The sequence below is a fragment of the Balaenoptera acutorostrata genome, unplaced genomic scaffold (assembly GCF_949987535.1).
Source record: "Balaenoptera acutorostrata unplaced genomic scaffold, mBalAcu1.1 scaffold_339, whole genome shotgun sequence".
NCBI lineage: Eukaryota > Metazoa > Chordata > Mammalia > Artiodactyla > Balaenopteridae > Balaenoptera > Balaenoptera acutorostrata.
Window position 1 is genome coordinate 307,131 of NW_026645565.1, and position 16,639 is coordinate 323,769.

The following is a 16,639-nucleotide window of genomic DNA, read 5'->3' on the forward strand; positions in this document are numbered from 1 at the left end:
ATTTGAGTTCAAATTACATTGCACGCTGGCTCTGAAAGGGGCAGAATTATTTTCCAGAAAATGTTGGCAAAGATCTGCTAGGCTGTGAGAAGTTGGTTCTCATGTACTCTGGGCTGTGAGAGAACACTGTGTCTTTTCCCATAAACAGGAGGGAAGGTGAACGGGCTCTGGGGACTTCTGATGGGGAAGATAATGCAAGGTGCCTTCATACCTCAGCTGTTCAGCACCATTAACCTTCCCAGTAATTGAAACACACAAAAGGGGGTGGTAAGTGAGAGGCCTCCCTCTCGTCAATTACCTGGCAGGTACAATTACTTAAGCCTTCAAACAAAGAAACGACTTTAGGTTCCTTTTAAACCATTCTTTACAAACAAATCAACCAAAGCTTTTTGTTTTTTAACTCTAATGGTATAATCATTTCTTTCTTTTGATTTGTGCCTGTGGATTAAAGCATACCCAGCTCAATAAGGTGGGCATTTGTTATTTAATTAATGTAACTAATAAAGTCCACCATGTAGAAAAGGTTACAGCAACAAGAAGAAGAGGTCTTAAAGGTTTACCATAGGAGACCAATTTACGATTCAAAGTGGTTTTAGACTGACAGGCAAAAATAAGATTTCATTTTCCACATGGAAATGAAAAATACAAATGCAAAATTTTAATCTAGTTCCAGCTGAGGAATAACATCATATTGTAATGACAATACAAGGAAAATGAACCTAATCCTATCAATGTGTGTATGGACATGAAGGAAACTAGTTTTCATCAGTTATGTCAATGACATAACAATAGAGCAATGGAAGTGTGTGTGTGTGTGTGTGTGTGGGTTCAGGTTCATTTGCAAGTGCAGATGCTTGCAGCGGGTGGGGGTGGGGGTGGGGGTGGGGGTGGGGGTGTGGCTGCAGGTTGGGGCTCCCGCCCCGCCGGCTGCGCGGGTTCGCCGAGCCCGGAGGAGGGAGCGCTAGCTACCCCGAGCAGGAGGGAGCTTGCAGACTCCGGCTCAGAGCAGCTGTCTGGACACCTTGGGTTTTGGGGTGGGGAGCACCGGTGTCCGGTGAACACGGACTCCGCCGCGGGAGCCTGTCTCAGGATGCTCTTTCTTTTGTCTGCCCAGCCCTGGAGTACATTAGCAGCAGGGAATACTTGTGAGTACAGCAAATCTTTTAAAACTTATACTGTCAACTGAGAATTCGTGTTTTTGAAAAAAACTAATTGAATTTTACAAATGGAATCACTGGTCTGCTTCTGAAAATGAGGCATTTAAAAACCATCGCAAAGTCCCAACGCTTGGATAGGATGGTTTACAATGGTTTTTCCACTTGTCAAGTCTGTAATACACAAAGCCTGTTTTGACTTGTCTGTGAGCTGAATTTTGTCTGTGTGCTGTTGTTTTGAATATTCATTGAGAAAGCTCAAGTTCTAGTAAAACCTAAAATTAGCATGAGAATATTGAGGCGGAGAGAGACCAGAGAGAGAGGATAGCAGGAGGTGAGGAGAGAAGAGCATGCCAATATGTCATTTCTTTCTTTTTACTATGAATACATTTTGGAGGATTTATGTCAGAAAGGAAATGGTTGGCCGACCTGGCCGGGTCCTGCATTAGCGTAGATGTTTGCAGTTGGCGCCCTGCGGAATCGGGTACCAAGAACTCGGGCGCTGCAGCGGCGGGCAGGCTCCGCAGCAGAGCCCAGGCGGCAAACCTGGTTAGTCCCCAGAATTACGAGAAGGATAGACCCCTCAGAATTAGAAGGCTTTTGCTTAAAGGAAAAACATAACCTGCCATTCAGGTTCATTTGCAAGTGCACATGCTTGTATATTGTGATGTGCTATGTTTCTCATTTTGTTGGTTCAGTGAAGATGTATTAACCTCTCAGTTCTGGACTGGCAATGCGAGTCTGATCTAAAGATGCTAGCCAAATTGATTCAGCCGACCTCAAGGCATTTTAATCTGGAAATCGGAAAAAGTTTTCAAAGTGTTATTCAGATTGAAATCTCCATCATAGGGCTTTTCTTTCCTTGAGGGATTGGAAGAAAGCCCCCTTAGTCCTACATCCACACCCCATCCCCCTCAAGAATTTTTTTTAAATCAGGTTGTAGGGAGTAAGGCAAGCTATTATGCATTTCAAGAAAGTGCTAGTAGGCATGTTAGAAACCGACCTTGCTGCTGGGTATCCAGTTTTATCTGGGGGTGGGGTGGGCTGGGGAACTCCGCCCTTACCAGGAAGTTTGTGCTAAAGTGAAAAGCATTTTGTACAAATAGTTACCCTTCCAGCATTCATCCATACATGCCCCGAGGCTGTGATAAGTTTGTGTTGTCATCATTTAGTATCAGCTCATTTAATGCCATATTATATGAGTCACTCCTGAAAATGAGCCTTAGTCTCCTTTAAGAAAATACTGCCCCGTGTTTCAGGCAGAATTTTAATTTAGCTTTGGGCACAATTTCCATGAATTAATTAAAATGGAGGCATTTACATGAAATCCTTAGGTCCTGCGGTAAAGCATTTATCACTTTGCTAAGAAATTAAAAATGTAGTACTAAATGAATTGCTAGTATACAAGAATTGTAGAATAATTTAACATAGTACACTGAGGTGCAATTAAAAAGTCACCAGAGGTCACTCTTACTTAAAGGAAACATGGCTTCAAAAATCCTTCCCTTAGAAGCAGAGTGCTGTGCTGCCTTTCTTGTCTCCTTAGTTGTGATTACAGGATATTGCAAGATCAGTTATTTTGATATTTCTTTATTTTCTGTTTGTATTTTATTCCCTGAAATCCACAGAGGTATCATGTTCTTCATACTGAGCATCTTTTTTAAGAGTCACATGCTCTGAGGTGCTCCATGTCTGAATATCCAGGCAGATACCCTTTTCTGAATTGAATATATCTCTAAGCTCAGTTCGTCTGGGTCTCTGGCTGACTCTTCAAATGTCAATGCTAGTTTTCACTTTTCAGCCTCTGTTTTATTTAGATGTGTTTAGTACTCTGATGAAAAGTTCAGTAAGTTAAAAGTACCTATGTAAATATGCATGGCTAAGAACATTTTAGATACTATAGAGTCCTTGATCACCGCAAAGATGGCTACTATAGTTGTTCAAGTGTCAAGTATATATTTAAATGTCTTTGCAGACTTAAAGATTCATAGAGAGTACACAAACTGTTTGATAATTGCTTGCTAATCTCATTTGACAGTATCCTTTGTAGCAGTAGAAGTAATGGTGAATGAATCTTATTATAGTCTAGATTAGGTAATTTGACCAATTGGATTTTTCCTTAACTCTCGAATATTTGGGAGGTGTTTGTTTGTATGTGTAGATGTATATACAAGCAAGGTATTTCAAACCCATATTTGAAATTTGTTACTACATAAATCAAGGTAGAGAGTTCATTTAGTCCTGTCCCATCATTTGAGAAATTGTAAAGAGGAGTTTGCCAGCAGGATGGGATTTAGGCTACCAACAAGAAATCACGAACACCAGCATTTGCTCAAGTCTTTTGATCGCTAACCTTTTATTCCTAAGAAGTGTTTTAAGAACTCAAGTAATCTTTTCAGACAAGACTTTAAAACTAACAAAAATGAAATATTCTTAAGCCCTGATAAAATAATGAGAACTGTATGTAAATTTTTAAAAAGGTAAAGATCTTCTCCCCAAAAGGATACAGTGACATTTTTCCTCTATTTACAACTGGTTCTCAGTAGTAAATTAGTCAGACCGCGGTGGGGGTGGGGGGGTCAACCTGGGTGAGGTTCTGGCATAAGACATACTCTCATACAGGACTTGGTTGAAACATTTGACATCTCAGAAATTATCCATGTTTTGACATGAATCTTTATAATTAATGGGAAATTTTAAGTCAGGAGGAGTCTACACAGGGCGAGAGTAATGTTTCTAAATAGCCAAAAACATGGGCTTTTTTTTTTTTTTTTCTCTTATTCTCTGTCTTTTTGAAGATAAAACAAGTTGAATGGACAGCATCCTCTAGGACCAGATATTTAAAAATTGTGCATCTCTACTTGGTCTGCCTTCTAGAACTCTTTGTATTTAGTCAAGATGAAAGTGTTATTCTAATGGAGTTATCCTCTTAAATGGAATGCAAGAGGAAAGTTAGAACATAGATTCCAAGTTGGAGCCCTGTTTTCCAGAAGTTGTTGTGCAGACAGTGGTTGGTTTGCTCACTTCCTACCATGAGCCGCAAGTGGAAGAGGGCAGTAGCTCTCTGTTTTAGGATTATCCCTGTGCATCTACTATTTGTTTATGAACTTTCAGATCTTTTGCGGGGGGGAGGGGAGGAAGAAGAGATATAATCTGAATAAGAAAATGTCAGTATTTTGATTGCATATTTAGTATTGTAAATCTGTCTCCTGGATCGCATGTCACTTTGAGGAGTAATGTTCACTCTTTCCCGATTAAGGAACAACACAATTGGAAGTTAATTTACAGCTGAATTATTTTCCCCATATAAGTAAAGTACCAGCTATAGCTAGTAGCTGCTGTCCTCCCTAACTCTACTCCCCAGTGAAAAGAAAAAGGACTGAAGTCTCTGAAAAGGACTGAAGCCAGTGTTAGACATTTCAGCCGCTGTTGATGGTGATTATTTGACGTAAATGATGATATTTGTAGACCCAGGGGTTCAATTTAGTGAGTGTTACACACTCACTCATCCGCACCTTGTTAAATCTCAGTACTTGTAATTTTCTCTAGAAGTCTTCTTTTGTTTCCTTCCCCTGTCAAAAGTGCCCTTCTTGTTGTGAGAATAAAAGATGTATTTCTGGCCCACTACAGGTGGGGCACACAACTTGAATCACTGTTCTAGGAGTGGTAATCAGGATTTGTTCTTATCCAACAATGTCTCCTCCCTGTTATGTCCTGCATATGTATGAGAGGTCTCTGCCCTTGGTTGGGGGAGCAGATCAAGCCCATTTTGTTGGCCAGCATGGGAGACAAACATGTGCTCTTCATGTAATAATACCTAGTGCTTGATCTAGGCAAATATATTAGCACCTCAATTTGAAGATTTGTATCAGATTTGAATCCTTTCTTCACTGGAGCAATGGCTCCTTATGTGCTGAAGTGTTATTGTATCATCTTTCATGAAAGTTTATTAATATGATCCTCTAATAGATATTATCACACAATATTATTCTTTTAAAAGAAAAATAACATAACACAGTATAATAGTGAGACACTTGTTGTATAAATTATCCTAGCCCAATAACATGATTAACCTTAAGAATTTGGTATAAAAATACATGAATTGCAGACTGGAGGAACTGAAGATAATGCTACAACTGCTAAGAAGTATAAAATCGTTAGAATTGATTTAAGTGAATGTCTAATAGTGTGTTTATCAAATGTCTCTTCTCAAGGGTATTGTTTGTCAGAACTCCTGTCATTTCAGTGGGCACAGATTCTTTGTAATTATTTGCTAAGTGTCATCAACATATTCTATTGCTATGTGAGCACAGTCAATCTCAAGTAATGCCATGTGTGCTAAGACAATACAGTCCATACAGAAGTTTTGACCTTGGGTAATATGGACTAAAATCCTGCTACTGTTTTAATTGGTGCAGGCTTCTTTTTGTCTCAATAGTGTGCTTAGTGGTTTTCTAGAGTGAGTCGAATCCCCCAAGTTAATCAGGATTATCCCTGTGAATCTACTGTTTCTTTATGAATTTTCAGATCTTTGGGGAGGAAGAAGAGAGATGATCTGAATAAGAAAATGTCAGTATTTTGGTTGATATTTAGATTGAATTACTTACGTCTACCTGTTTCTGAAAGGCATGAGACCATATGTACTATGTTCCTTGGTGTAGGGAGGGAGCCTATCAGGAGATGTGCCCCGGGAGCAGGTGAGTGGGGAATCCATTCGTGATTCGGTGAAACATGTTGGGGAAAATGAGCATAGACTATGGAGGGAGGTATTTAGTAAGCACTGGAGCTTGGACTTGTTGGAAAGAGTCTTCCACAAATTGGTAAACGGACCGTTTTTTTAAAAAAAATCATATTTGAATAAACTTCCCAGAAATACTGAGGTCAGAATATTTTTGAAAACTTCGGGAAAACAACAACATTTTTTTCTCCAAAAAAACTTACAAAGTGCATGTGACTATCAACCCAGAGTGACAGGCAAGGCTAGAGCTGTGAGGGTCCTGAAGCTTATGCAACTGGGGGAGACTCTTTAAGCAAACAAACAAACAAAATGACCCTAAAGACACATTATCAGTGACCCTCCCATGCCTGAAAGCCTGTTCTGGGGAGAAGACTGGAGCTCAAGAATGTCTGCTCCTTTGAGTTGATTTGGGAAAAAAACCCCAAATCATTCAAGAGTACTAAATAAAGGACATATTCACTGACAAAAATCTCAATTAACTGAGCAAATTTGAATTTGAATTTTTCCCTTTAAATCAAAATCAGAATTTGAATATAAAAGTATACTTATAAAAGTATAAAAGAGTTCAGACAGTTTGGAATGAATAGATCCAGGGTTTACCTGCAATTCTAATTCTAATCCTGAAAAACAAATATGAAATTAACCTCTGGATCTTCTCCCCACTTAACTTTTCAGAGCCTTTAAAGGCTTGGCTTCAACATACAAAGTTCTTCAGAGAAACTTCCAAAGTGTCCCCACTCAATCTGCCTACCTGGGGCCCGTTGCGGTGCTGATTGCTAGAGGCTCTGTTGCATCATATTGAATAACTTTAAAAAACTGAATTATTTATGTCTACCTATTTCTGAGAGGCAGGAAACCATATGTAATACGTTCCTTCCAAATATCATACTTGTTTTGTCCAGTTTGAGTTCTATGGCATAAGGTTAAAATCTGTGTGCTGATTAAAGTTATACACAACTTGTAAATACTGTAAAAACTAACACAACATTGTAAATCAACTATACTCCAATGTAAAATAAAAAGTTAAAAAAAGAGAGGGTATGATAGAGTGACCTTTTGACATTATGCAGGAACATTGTTTAATAGGCCCACATGATTGTTTACTTACCTAGAAGAATGCACCCATGTCTGACTTGGTCATTTACCATTTGACTGGAGTTTAGACGCTGAAATTGATGATTTCTTTTTTTTTTTTTTTTTCAGGTACATATGGTAACTACAAAGGTTGTATTGCCCTGTAGGACACTGATCAGTTTTTTTGTAACCTAGCAATCTCATTCTAATGTTCTTCTATAAATGCCTGTAAATTCCTAGCTTCTCAAAATGCTCTTTTACTGGATTAGTCATTAATGAGTTTATGATTCTTTGGCATGCATTTGTTCTGTATTTGTACGTGTTGTGTTTTTAAGTTTTTGAAAATAATGCTCTGACATAGAGATTGCACATGTCTGGTAGGTGTACACATAACCTTGTGTGATAATACATGTGCTTAGTTTGAGTGTTGCTTTACAATAAATTTCCTTTCTGGTTCATTAGAAACTTTACTTTTCAATAATAATATAGGGAGTCTGACTCGCCATAAAAAATAAAAATATTCTCCTTAGTTTCCAGGTAATGGGTATTTTCAGTGTACTGATTTGAAATAGAATTGAAACATAAAGTACTTGAAATTTTGAGTAGTTTAAAGTTGGAAACTGTATAATTTTTATTTAAATATATGCCCGTTTAATGGACCAGTTTAAAAAAAAAAACCTCCCTCCAAGGCTGTTAATCACAAATGAAAAAATGATATATTTTATCTAGGCTATGGCTTTTATTAAGTTTTTACTCGGTAGTACATCAGGAAAAGATACTCATGGAGGATGTGCTAGTGATAGCTAACTCATGGAGAGAAACTTGAAAAAAGTTTGTTTTTTAAACTGGCAAATATGATCCTTTCGGATGAGTCATTTTAGGGCTATGGTAAATGGTGTATCAGATATTTAAATTGATGTGTTCCTAAGTTGTATCACCTGTGGTTCCATCTCTGGCCTTAGTGGCTGTCACCTGTGGAGAAGGAATTTGTATGCCACGTGTTCCCTGGACCACTGTGGGAGGAAGGGGCTGGTGAACCTTGTTTGGAATCAGTGGCAGTTTCGATAACCTCAGAAGCCACTTAACGCTGTGGCGTAGACCTAGGGTCCCCACATGCTCGTTTCAGTAGCATCTCATTACTTGGGGTGTTCGAGACCCAACAGAGGGTTTCTCTGGAGCTTAGGAGCAAGCAGTGACATTGCTGCTTGGATGATGCAGGAGCGACCTGCTGCCTTGAGACATAAGACCAGGTGCCACCTGCAGTTGTCAAGGTTGTAATTAGTTTTTATTTTAACATTTATAAATCCTCAGGCAGCCAAAGAGCTTGCTAAAGTGAAGCTAAATACACTCTTCCTCGGAGTGGTGAATTGGTGGGAGAAGTGGCAGAATGAACCATGTGTGTGTACGTATGTTTGTGTGTCTTAAGGGAGGCTGGTTGGGTAGAGAGACCTGCCGAAGGAATTAAAAACCACTGTCAATAGCTGTAAGAGAGGCACAGATTGGACTAGGTGACAATCCAGTTATGTGGGATTGAGCTATTTCTTACTTGTTACCATGCAGAACGGATATTCTCCACTTTGGATTTCTGAGCATGTGAGCAATCAGGAAATACAAAGCCATCTGCCCTGACCCAGTTGAACCCCAGTTGAAACGATTGCCTTCACGTGTCGGAGGTGTTTTGTGTTCTAGGATATTGCTGTGCAGCCACCGTTAGAACCAGCAGCACTTCACCTGCCTCTGAGGCCTTCCCAGGTCCTGGTTCCTGTTAATACAGTTCTAAGGAATGGCTGGTAGGATTTTGATTTAAAGGCGAGTAGAGATAATAAAGGGAATCTGATTAGCATGCGAAAATAATTCAGTAATTTGATTCAGGTCAAAGAAAGTAATTTTAATATAAACTTCTATTATGGAAGAAAATATTTTAAGAACTGTTAACTATTTTAATGTCTCAGATTTGGCTGATGTAAGAACAATAATATGTTTCTATAGACATCTGTTCAAATGTTTGGAGATGATCAAAATTAAGGATTTGTCATATAGCTTTACGTTTGCTGTGTCTTTGATGATTAGAAACTTGAGAATAAGGACATTGCTATACACTAAAAGTATAATAATACAACATAAAAAGAAAAATATGGCTGTGTAATGTCATCAAGCTGGCTAGCTGCTGTGTGTCTGTGATTCTTAGGCTTCTCTGCAACGTTGTGTTAACTCATGGAAGTTTTCTTTTTTTAATTAATTAATTTTTGGCTGTGTTGGGTCTTCATTGCGGCACTGAGGCTACGGGCTTTCTCTAGTTGCGACCAGCGTGGGTTACTCTTTGTTGTGGTGCGCGGACTTGTCATTGAGGTGCCTTCTCTTGTTTCGGAGCATGGGCTCTAGGCGCAAGGGCTTCAGTAGCTGCGGTGCGTGGGCTTAGTTGCTCCGCGGCATGTGGGATCTTCCTGGACTAGGGATCGAACCCGTGTTCCCTGTATTGGCAGGCGGACTCTTCACCACAACTCCACCAGGGAAGTCTCGATTCACGGAAGTTCTGATAAGAAAACCTGTGAGCCTTGACATTTCAGAGCACATCCTTTTCTATGGTGTGAACCATGCCGTCATTGCGAGGGGTTAAAAAAATTGGGGGACTGAAAGAGGATATGTTGACTATAGAGTTTAGTTAAGGTATGTATAAGAGAGTTTAAGGGAGCAAACGCCAAATTACTCTTTGCTTTCTTAAAGTGACAAGGAACATTTCTGAAAAATATTTTTTCTGGCATAGAACACAGTAGAATTGACAGATCTCAGAGTCAATTACCTATTAGAGGTAAGTCAAATGACCTATTTTGAACTATGGTACAAGGTTAACAAACATAATATTGATTTTCCAGTTTAGAAGAATAACTTTTGGATCATAATTATTTACTATTCTTTTGTCATGATGAACTACTGATCTATTTTAAGAAACCTGACAACCTGATCTTTGGGAGACTTGCATCGCTATGGACTGATTTCACTTGTTCTTCTTCTAAGTGATAGGATTCATTCGTTGGAAGATAGGCTGCATGTTTGCCTAGGGAAAGTTCCTTTTCTTCATGAATATTGCTGCAAGGTGAAGCAGGAGTGGGGAGATACATCCTGCAGGCTATTGCGCATTTGAGCATGAAAAGGACATATGCTGTATCTTAATCACCATCCCAATTCCCTAGGGATGAGACTGGCTTCCCCACCCTCCCAAGGCCTCCTTCCCAACCCCCAGCATCAGCATGCCCAGAGCCTTCATGAGCATCTTCTTCCATTTTCTTAGATGGAGGTGATGCCGAATGACTTCCTGGGTTGACTTGCGTGGATTTGGCCAGCCAAAGAGGTGTCCTTCCTCCTTCACTACTTCCTGTGGGATCCATCCCCCTGAGGTCTTCCACTGTTATTCCATTTCCCAGGTGTAAGAGGGACTGAAGTGGGAGGATGGCAGTGAGAATGAAAAAGTGACACTGCACACAAAGAACACTTTCAGGACTCAATGGTTGTTTGATTCTATGTGGAGTAATAAGAAATGGGAGTGTGAAGGACTGGGGTATTGGCAAGTGACTTCAACACAACGGGGAATTGTTGGTTCACATCATTGCATTTCAGGCGAGGTTAGATCCAGATGAGGCTGTGCCATCAGGATCAGCCTCTCTTCATGTTTCCGCTCTGTCTTCCCAGTGTCAGCCTGATGCTCAGGCAGGAATCTGCTTGGTAGCTCCATGTCCAAGGTCGACCTTCCTAATCACAGTGGTAGAGAGAATGCTTTCCTCTATTTGGACTTTGGTCCTTATTACCCTGAAGCACTAAGCATGTATTTATTTGTTTATTCCCTCAACTCAAGCTCCAAGAAAGCAGAGACTTCCTCTTTCTTTTTTGTTGTTATTCCTACTTCCTAATCCCCAGAGCCCAGGGATGGTCCTGGAAGACAGTGGGTTCTCAATACATATTTGTTGGCTAAGTAAAAAGGTGAATGATTCTCTTTCCCCAAACAACCAGCAAGATCCCCAGATCTGACTTCCACAGTTTTGTCTGTGTTGTGACTGCTCTTATCCAGCTACTGTGACAGGAAAGGTTGGCCCTCATGACCAGTGGTGGAGCCAGGAAGTGATTGCAACTTGATCCTTGACCAGGTGCTTTGACTGCATCACTTTGACAAGAAAGCAAAATGCACAATCCATTTAGGTAATTAGTTTAACATCTATTATGAAAAGCACTAGCTTTCAGGCTCTTACTGGCTTTCACTATATCCATAAATTTGACTTAATGAGTCCATTTTTCTTTTCTTTCTTCAGAACTGTTTATCTGATCCAAAACACCTTCCAGTGGATTTTCTATATGTAAAACCTGTTTTTTAAATTAGTAGATAAAACTACTGCCTTCAGAATTTTGCCTCGAAAGCAACAGGATGCTTTCAACAATCTAATGTAAATGCAAACCACTGCATTCTTAACTAAAAGCCATTCTCCTGGGTATGGTGTGTGCTGCTGTTCACCAATCTCTGCTAGATGCTGCCTGAGGTCCCCCTTGCTTCTACACCCTCACACATTCCCCCTGCAGCTCTGATGCTGCTGGAAGGTCCGGAAGTTCCTGCACTGTATTCTAACTGGATCTGTGCTCTTACTACAGACTTGGGGTCCCTACCAATCCACAGCTGCATGGTGTTTGCAGGCAAGTGGGGGGAGAATGGTCCACTTACGTGTGTTACCTGCCCTCTGCCTACAAGGTGAAACTCAGGGCTGACGGGGTCCCTCTGAGTTTCAGAGTTTGGTGAAACAGATATTCTAGAGTTTCTTCCTGGTTCTCCTTCTCCCTGGGCAGGCCACACACATGTGCTTTGCCTGACAGAGCCCAGAGCCCATGGCTGTTTTGGATTCTGGTTTGATTCCTTAGAAAAGGCCAGGAATCTGGTTCATGTCAGTGTTCTCCAACATTTCTATCCTTCTCCTACTCAGTAAAAAGTTTTCTGAGCATGAAGATCCAGTGTGTATATTTATGCATTTGCAAATTAAATGCATGTACTATGGTTCTGTAATTTATATGCAAGACAAAGATTATACAGATATAGGAATTTTAAAAGAATGAGATGAGGAGGAATGCAAATGGAAGTTCTAACATTTTCTTCCTGCATTCTAGCATACTGTCTTGTCCACTCTGACTGGCGGGCTTCCCCATCAAGAAGTCTCTTAGTGAAACTCCATGCCGCTCAGGTGAGGGGGTGTGTGGGGACATGGGGGCAAAGCAGGGATGGTACTTCCAGGAACTGGATTTTGTGTACTTTTGCCTTCAACTCTCGAAATCTGCATGGATGACCTTGAATTGCAGGTGGATTCAAGATTCAGAGAGTTAATGTTTTTCATGATGGAGTTCTATCCAGAGAGGTGGATGTGGATCACACTACATTGCATTGTTTTTCCTGGAAGTTTCTTTCTCTTGTTATTCTTTTCCTTTTAAGCCATGCTATGATGAAAAATAACAGACTGTTATCAAAGAAGGGTAGTATACTCTTAAATACTTTAAGTGGCAAAACGAATTTTTTTTTTTTTTTTTTTTTTTTTTTTGCTAAAACAGTAATACGTGCCATAACCTCGTGGTGGTGGAAATAATTTACACTAGGTTTATCATCTGGATGATCTATGAAAAGGATTCTTTCACACAGGTTATATGATGTAGCAGAGGAAGCATTTGGTCTGCGTCAGTTGTGGAAAGCGAATATCTGTATGGTTTGGGGAATCCCTCTCTGTCTCAGGGTCCCCATTTGTTCATTAGGTGACCAGACTACAGAAGAGGCCACAGTCATTTTTTGGTAATGACTTTCCTTCATCATCCTCCTTCTCCTGTTCCCTCCCCACTCCTGCTCTCCTCCTTCTCCTCTTCTTCTTCCTCACCTAATCTCCTTCATCTGAAGTCCGCAGTAAGTCCCCAGACAGACAATGAAGGAGGGCTCTAGGGTGTAGGGTGGTGAAAGGCAGGGTCATCTAGGAGTAAATAGAGGGAAGGAGCAGCACCCATCACTTTGGCCAAGTTGTAGTTCCTCCTTCAATTATGGACAAATCTTTTAGGTGGTATCCTGGCCATGGCCAGCAGACCCTAGACCTGCCTGTCCTTCTTGATCTACTCTTTGCAAATCCTTTCATCAGATAGCTTTGGAGGAGTCCTTCCAGTTTTAATAGACTAAAATTTATGTACTTATTTGTGGGGCAAATGTATCTCAGCTGCCTACCTGAAGTCCCCACCTTTTTTCTTCTACTGGGAAAGTCCAAGGAAATGTAATGGTTTTTCCAGAAACTGTTTGTGCCGGTTGTTCTGTTTACCCTCATGTTCCATTCCATGAGGGATGAGAATGGCCATAGAGCCTAATTTATAAACCGCATATCCTATGCATCCCTTATATAAAATTATTCTAGCCCACAAATCTTAAAAAAAGAATGTTAATGCATCCCATCCAGAGGACCAGCTGAAGCACACACACACACACAAATGCTTAGACCAAAGAGCTGTGTCACTCAAATTTCTTGTTATCAGGATGAGATGAGGCAACTGTGTTTTCCTATGAAAGATGCCAGTATTTCCTAAGTCCTCATATATTTTGTTGGGAATTACATTATTTTATAATGCCTCTTACTAGAATTTAGTTTTATCTCAAACACATAGTTTAGAAATATTGGCTTAAACTTCCAAGAAGAGAGTGTCATTTTCATGAATGTGAGATGTTGTAGTTGTGGGTATCTATAGGAAAACAACGAGCTAGTCTAGTTAGTAAATACTATTGATTGGCTATTAGAGGACATCTGTGGCTACTTTCCCAAGTTCTGTGATTCAGTAACATAAGAAAATGTCACAAAGGGAGCACATTTCAAAAAATTAATAGCTATGATTTTGTAAAATATTTTACAGCCTGAATATTTGTTTTTCTTAATTAAAGAAAATACACAGGGCCCTCACATCAGCTCACTCCTCTCTTTTGAGAGAAAGGACCATGACACTGTTACCCCACAGAGTGACCTGAGAGACTTAACCAGACATAATACTTGACATCTGTACATTATCCAGTTTTTACCATGTAAAGGGCAACAGAATTTATGACCAATGAGAAATATGTAGTCTCAACTGAGTGCAAAATTTGGAAAGTATTAGGCAGACAGTGAGACCTCTATTATTATTATAATAGAAATGCTGATTAAAGATATACTTTCTTTAACAGATGTTAAAATGCCAATTCCCAAGCGATATGAGGTAATATATATTTCAAGCACCAATTAAGTGACATATTTTCTAAGATTTCAAAATTCTTTTAAGCAATGTATCCTTTTTGTAGCCCTATAATAAATAAATAAAATATAAATTTCCTGAGTCTTGGAAAATGCACATTTCTTATTAATTATATAAAATATGAATTCTTCTAAATGGTTCAGAAGTTTAAGTTATCACAGGTGAACATTAGGATTTTTTCACGTTCTAGAGACATGCATACCATACAACCATCTTGACTGTACTACTGTATTTTAAAAGGAGTAAAATAAACAATATCATTTAATATTAGGCAGTTAAGTACAAATATGCCAGATAATGTAGTAGAGATATTGCCAAAAATCTGTCACATTTGTGAATAAGCTTCGTGTGTCTGATAAGGTGGCTCACTTCATTGAAAAATAAAGCAAACCTCACAAACCTGACACAAGCTATTCTGTGCGAAATCCCACGCCATCTGCACAGCTAGGAAGTAGGGGTTAGATGCCTCTTTGCTGGTTCATTTCACCATGGATCCCACTTGCTGTAGGCCTCTCTACATCATGTTTCCAAAGGAGAGAAGTCACTTTGAGTGCAGGAACTTGTCCCCAGCAAAACAAAGCATGTGACCCCCTGATGCCATTTGACTGAACGATATTTAAAATTGGACAAAGATTTTTCCCTCATTAGATGCTGGCAGAGTTTTACTTCTTTTCAAAGTCTGTCATTCTTTCAACTGTGAGTCAGAGCTCAAGCTAACTAAAACCTGTGAAGGAAAGGATTTTGCGGGTTTTCATGGGGAATCTGTAATTCTTCTTTTTCAGAAGTAATTAAAAACTACACAAGAATTTTCTCTGGGGGCACTGGTACTGAACTCCTCCTGCACCTTCAGTTTGCTACATGGCTTGGGATCCACTCAGAGCCGGCTGGTGGCTCAGGCTCATTTGAGTGGGTGTCAGGCTGTTGTTTGAAGGGTCTCTGTGGTCTCGCTGGGGCGCTGGGCGCCTGTGTGTGGACTGCATGGAACTGTGTGCAGGTCCCTTGAGATTTCTCTTCTCAGCGAGGGCTCTGTATAAGGCTCCTGTGAGAGGTCTCTGTGAAGTCTATGTATTATCTCTGAGAGGTCCCTGTGTGGGGTGAGTGTGGGTCCCCGTGTGGGGTGAGTGTGGGTCCCCGTGTAGGGTGAGTGTGGGTCCCCGTGTGGGGTGAGTGCGGGTCCCCGTGCGGAACCAGTGTGGGTCGCCATGTGGAATCAGTGTGGGTCCCCATGTGGGGTGAGTGTGGGTCCCCGTGTGGGGTGAGTGTGGGTCCCCGTGTGGGATGAGTGCGGGTCCCCGTGCGGAACCAGTGTGGGTCGCCATGTGGAATCAGTGTGTGTCCCCATGTGGGGGGAGTGTGGGTCCCCGTGTGGGGTGAGTGTGGGTCCCCCTGTGGGGACTCTTAGTGGGGGGCCCTCCATTGCTGGCCTTTCTGCACCTCACAGAAGGAGAAGGGCAAAGGGACTTGCAGCTTCTTGTTTCTTGCTGCTCTGTCAGTGTCCCTCTGTGTCACTTCTCCCGACAGGTGCCTTGGGCGTCCAGCACCCTCAAACCCAGCACTCACCTCTTGGTGCCCCTGAGAGGACCCGGCAGCAGTCAGGCTCAGGGGCCCCGCTCTGTGCCAGCCTCTGCTGAGCTCTGGAGGTTGTGCTGTGCTCTGGGTCCCAGCCCCTCCCAGGGCCCCTGGCTGTGCCCCCAGTGCGGTGTCGGCCCCGGAGGAGGGGCCCAGAGGTGAGACCTGGCTCCAGGGAGAAAGCACAGCACAAGCAGGCCTGTGGCCGCTCCCCCTCAGCAGGTCCTGGTCCCGCATGTTGGGGTCCTGACAGGCATAGGGCAGGGCCATTCAAGCTGTCACCTGGATCAGGGGACCCTCCTGGAGCAGGACTCTGCAGCACGGGAGTGACTGTGACACAGAGCCCCGGATTGCTCTGTGGAATTGCTCCTGTCTCCCTGGTTTCCCGTGTGGACGGGCCGGGGAGGAAAGCTGACGGCACCCTCGTTCTCCGCAGGTCACTTCCAGCCCGCTGGGTGACACATCCTGTCTGCTGGCCTCTTCCCCCTCCAGGCTCTGGGGTGAGCAAGGCTGACAGCAGGTGAGACTTGCTACGACCCCAGCACAATCCCTGAGCCTGTGAAGTCCCACTTGTCCCCTGGGGGCCTCCTTGGGCCACGCGTGTAGGTAAAGGTCACAGACTGCGAGTCTGTCGTGAGCTCGCAGTCCTGTGAAAGTTGATTAAATACATTGTGGGGAAGTGAACCTTCCTTGCTTGGGGGCTCCACGGCCTCTGGGAGCCTGGCCCTCCGTGGAGGAGCTCCAGGGGCCTTCCCTCTGTCTGGGCTCTGGGAGCTGGAGTAGGGGGAGAGTCTGGGCTGGGGCCACCATAAGCCACTGGCCCCTG

The 16,639-nt window shown here is 41.9% G+C and overlaps 1 protein-coding gene across 2 annotated transcripts in view; it reads left to right on the plus strand.

The window, feature by feature from the left end:
• The window catches only part of LOC130706622 (dihydropyrimidinase-like), a 48,526-nt gene extending 32,123 nt beyond the window's left edge, over nucleotides 1–16,403 (plus strand). The window contains exons 2-3 of one of the 2 annotated variants that reach the window (XM_057539317.1): nucleotides 12,109–12,182; nucleotides 16,250–16,403. In XM_057539317.1, the coding sequence (XP_057395300.1) occupies nucleotides 12,109–12,162 (54 nt within the window). In that variant the 3' untranslated portion in view covers nucleotides 12,163–12,182; nucleotides 16,250–16,403. The remainder of the gene's footprint in view (nucleotides 1–12,108; nucleotides 12,183–16,249) is intronic. The other variant, XM_057539315.1, reaches the window with a different exon arrangement.
• Nucleotides 16,404–16,639: the final 236 nt, after the last annotated feature.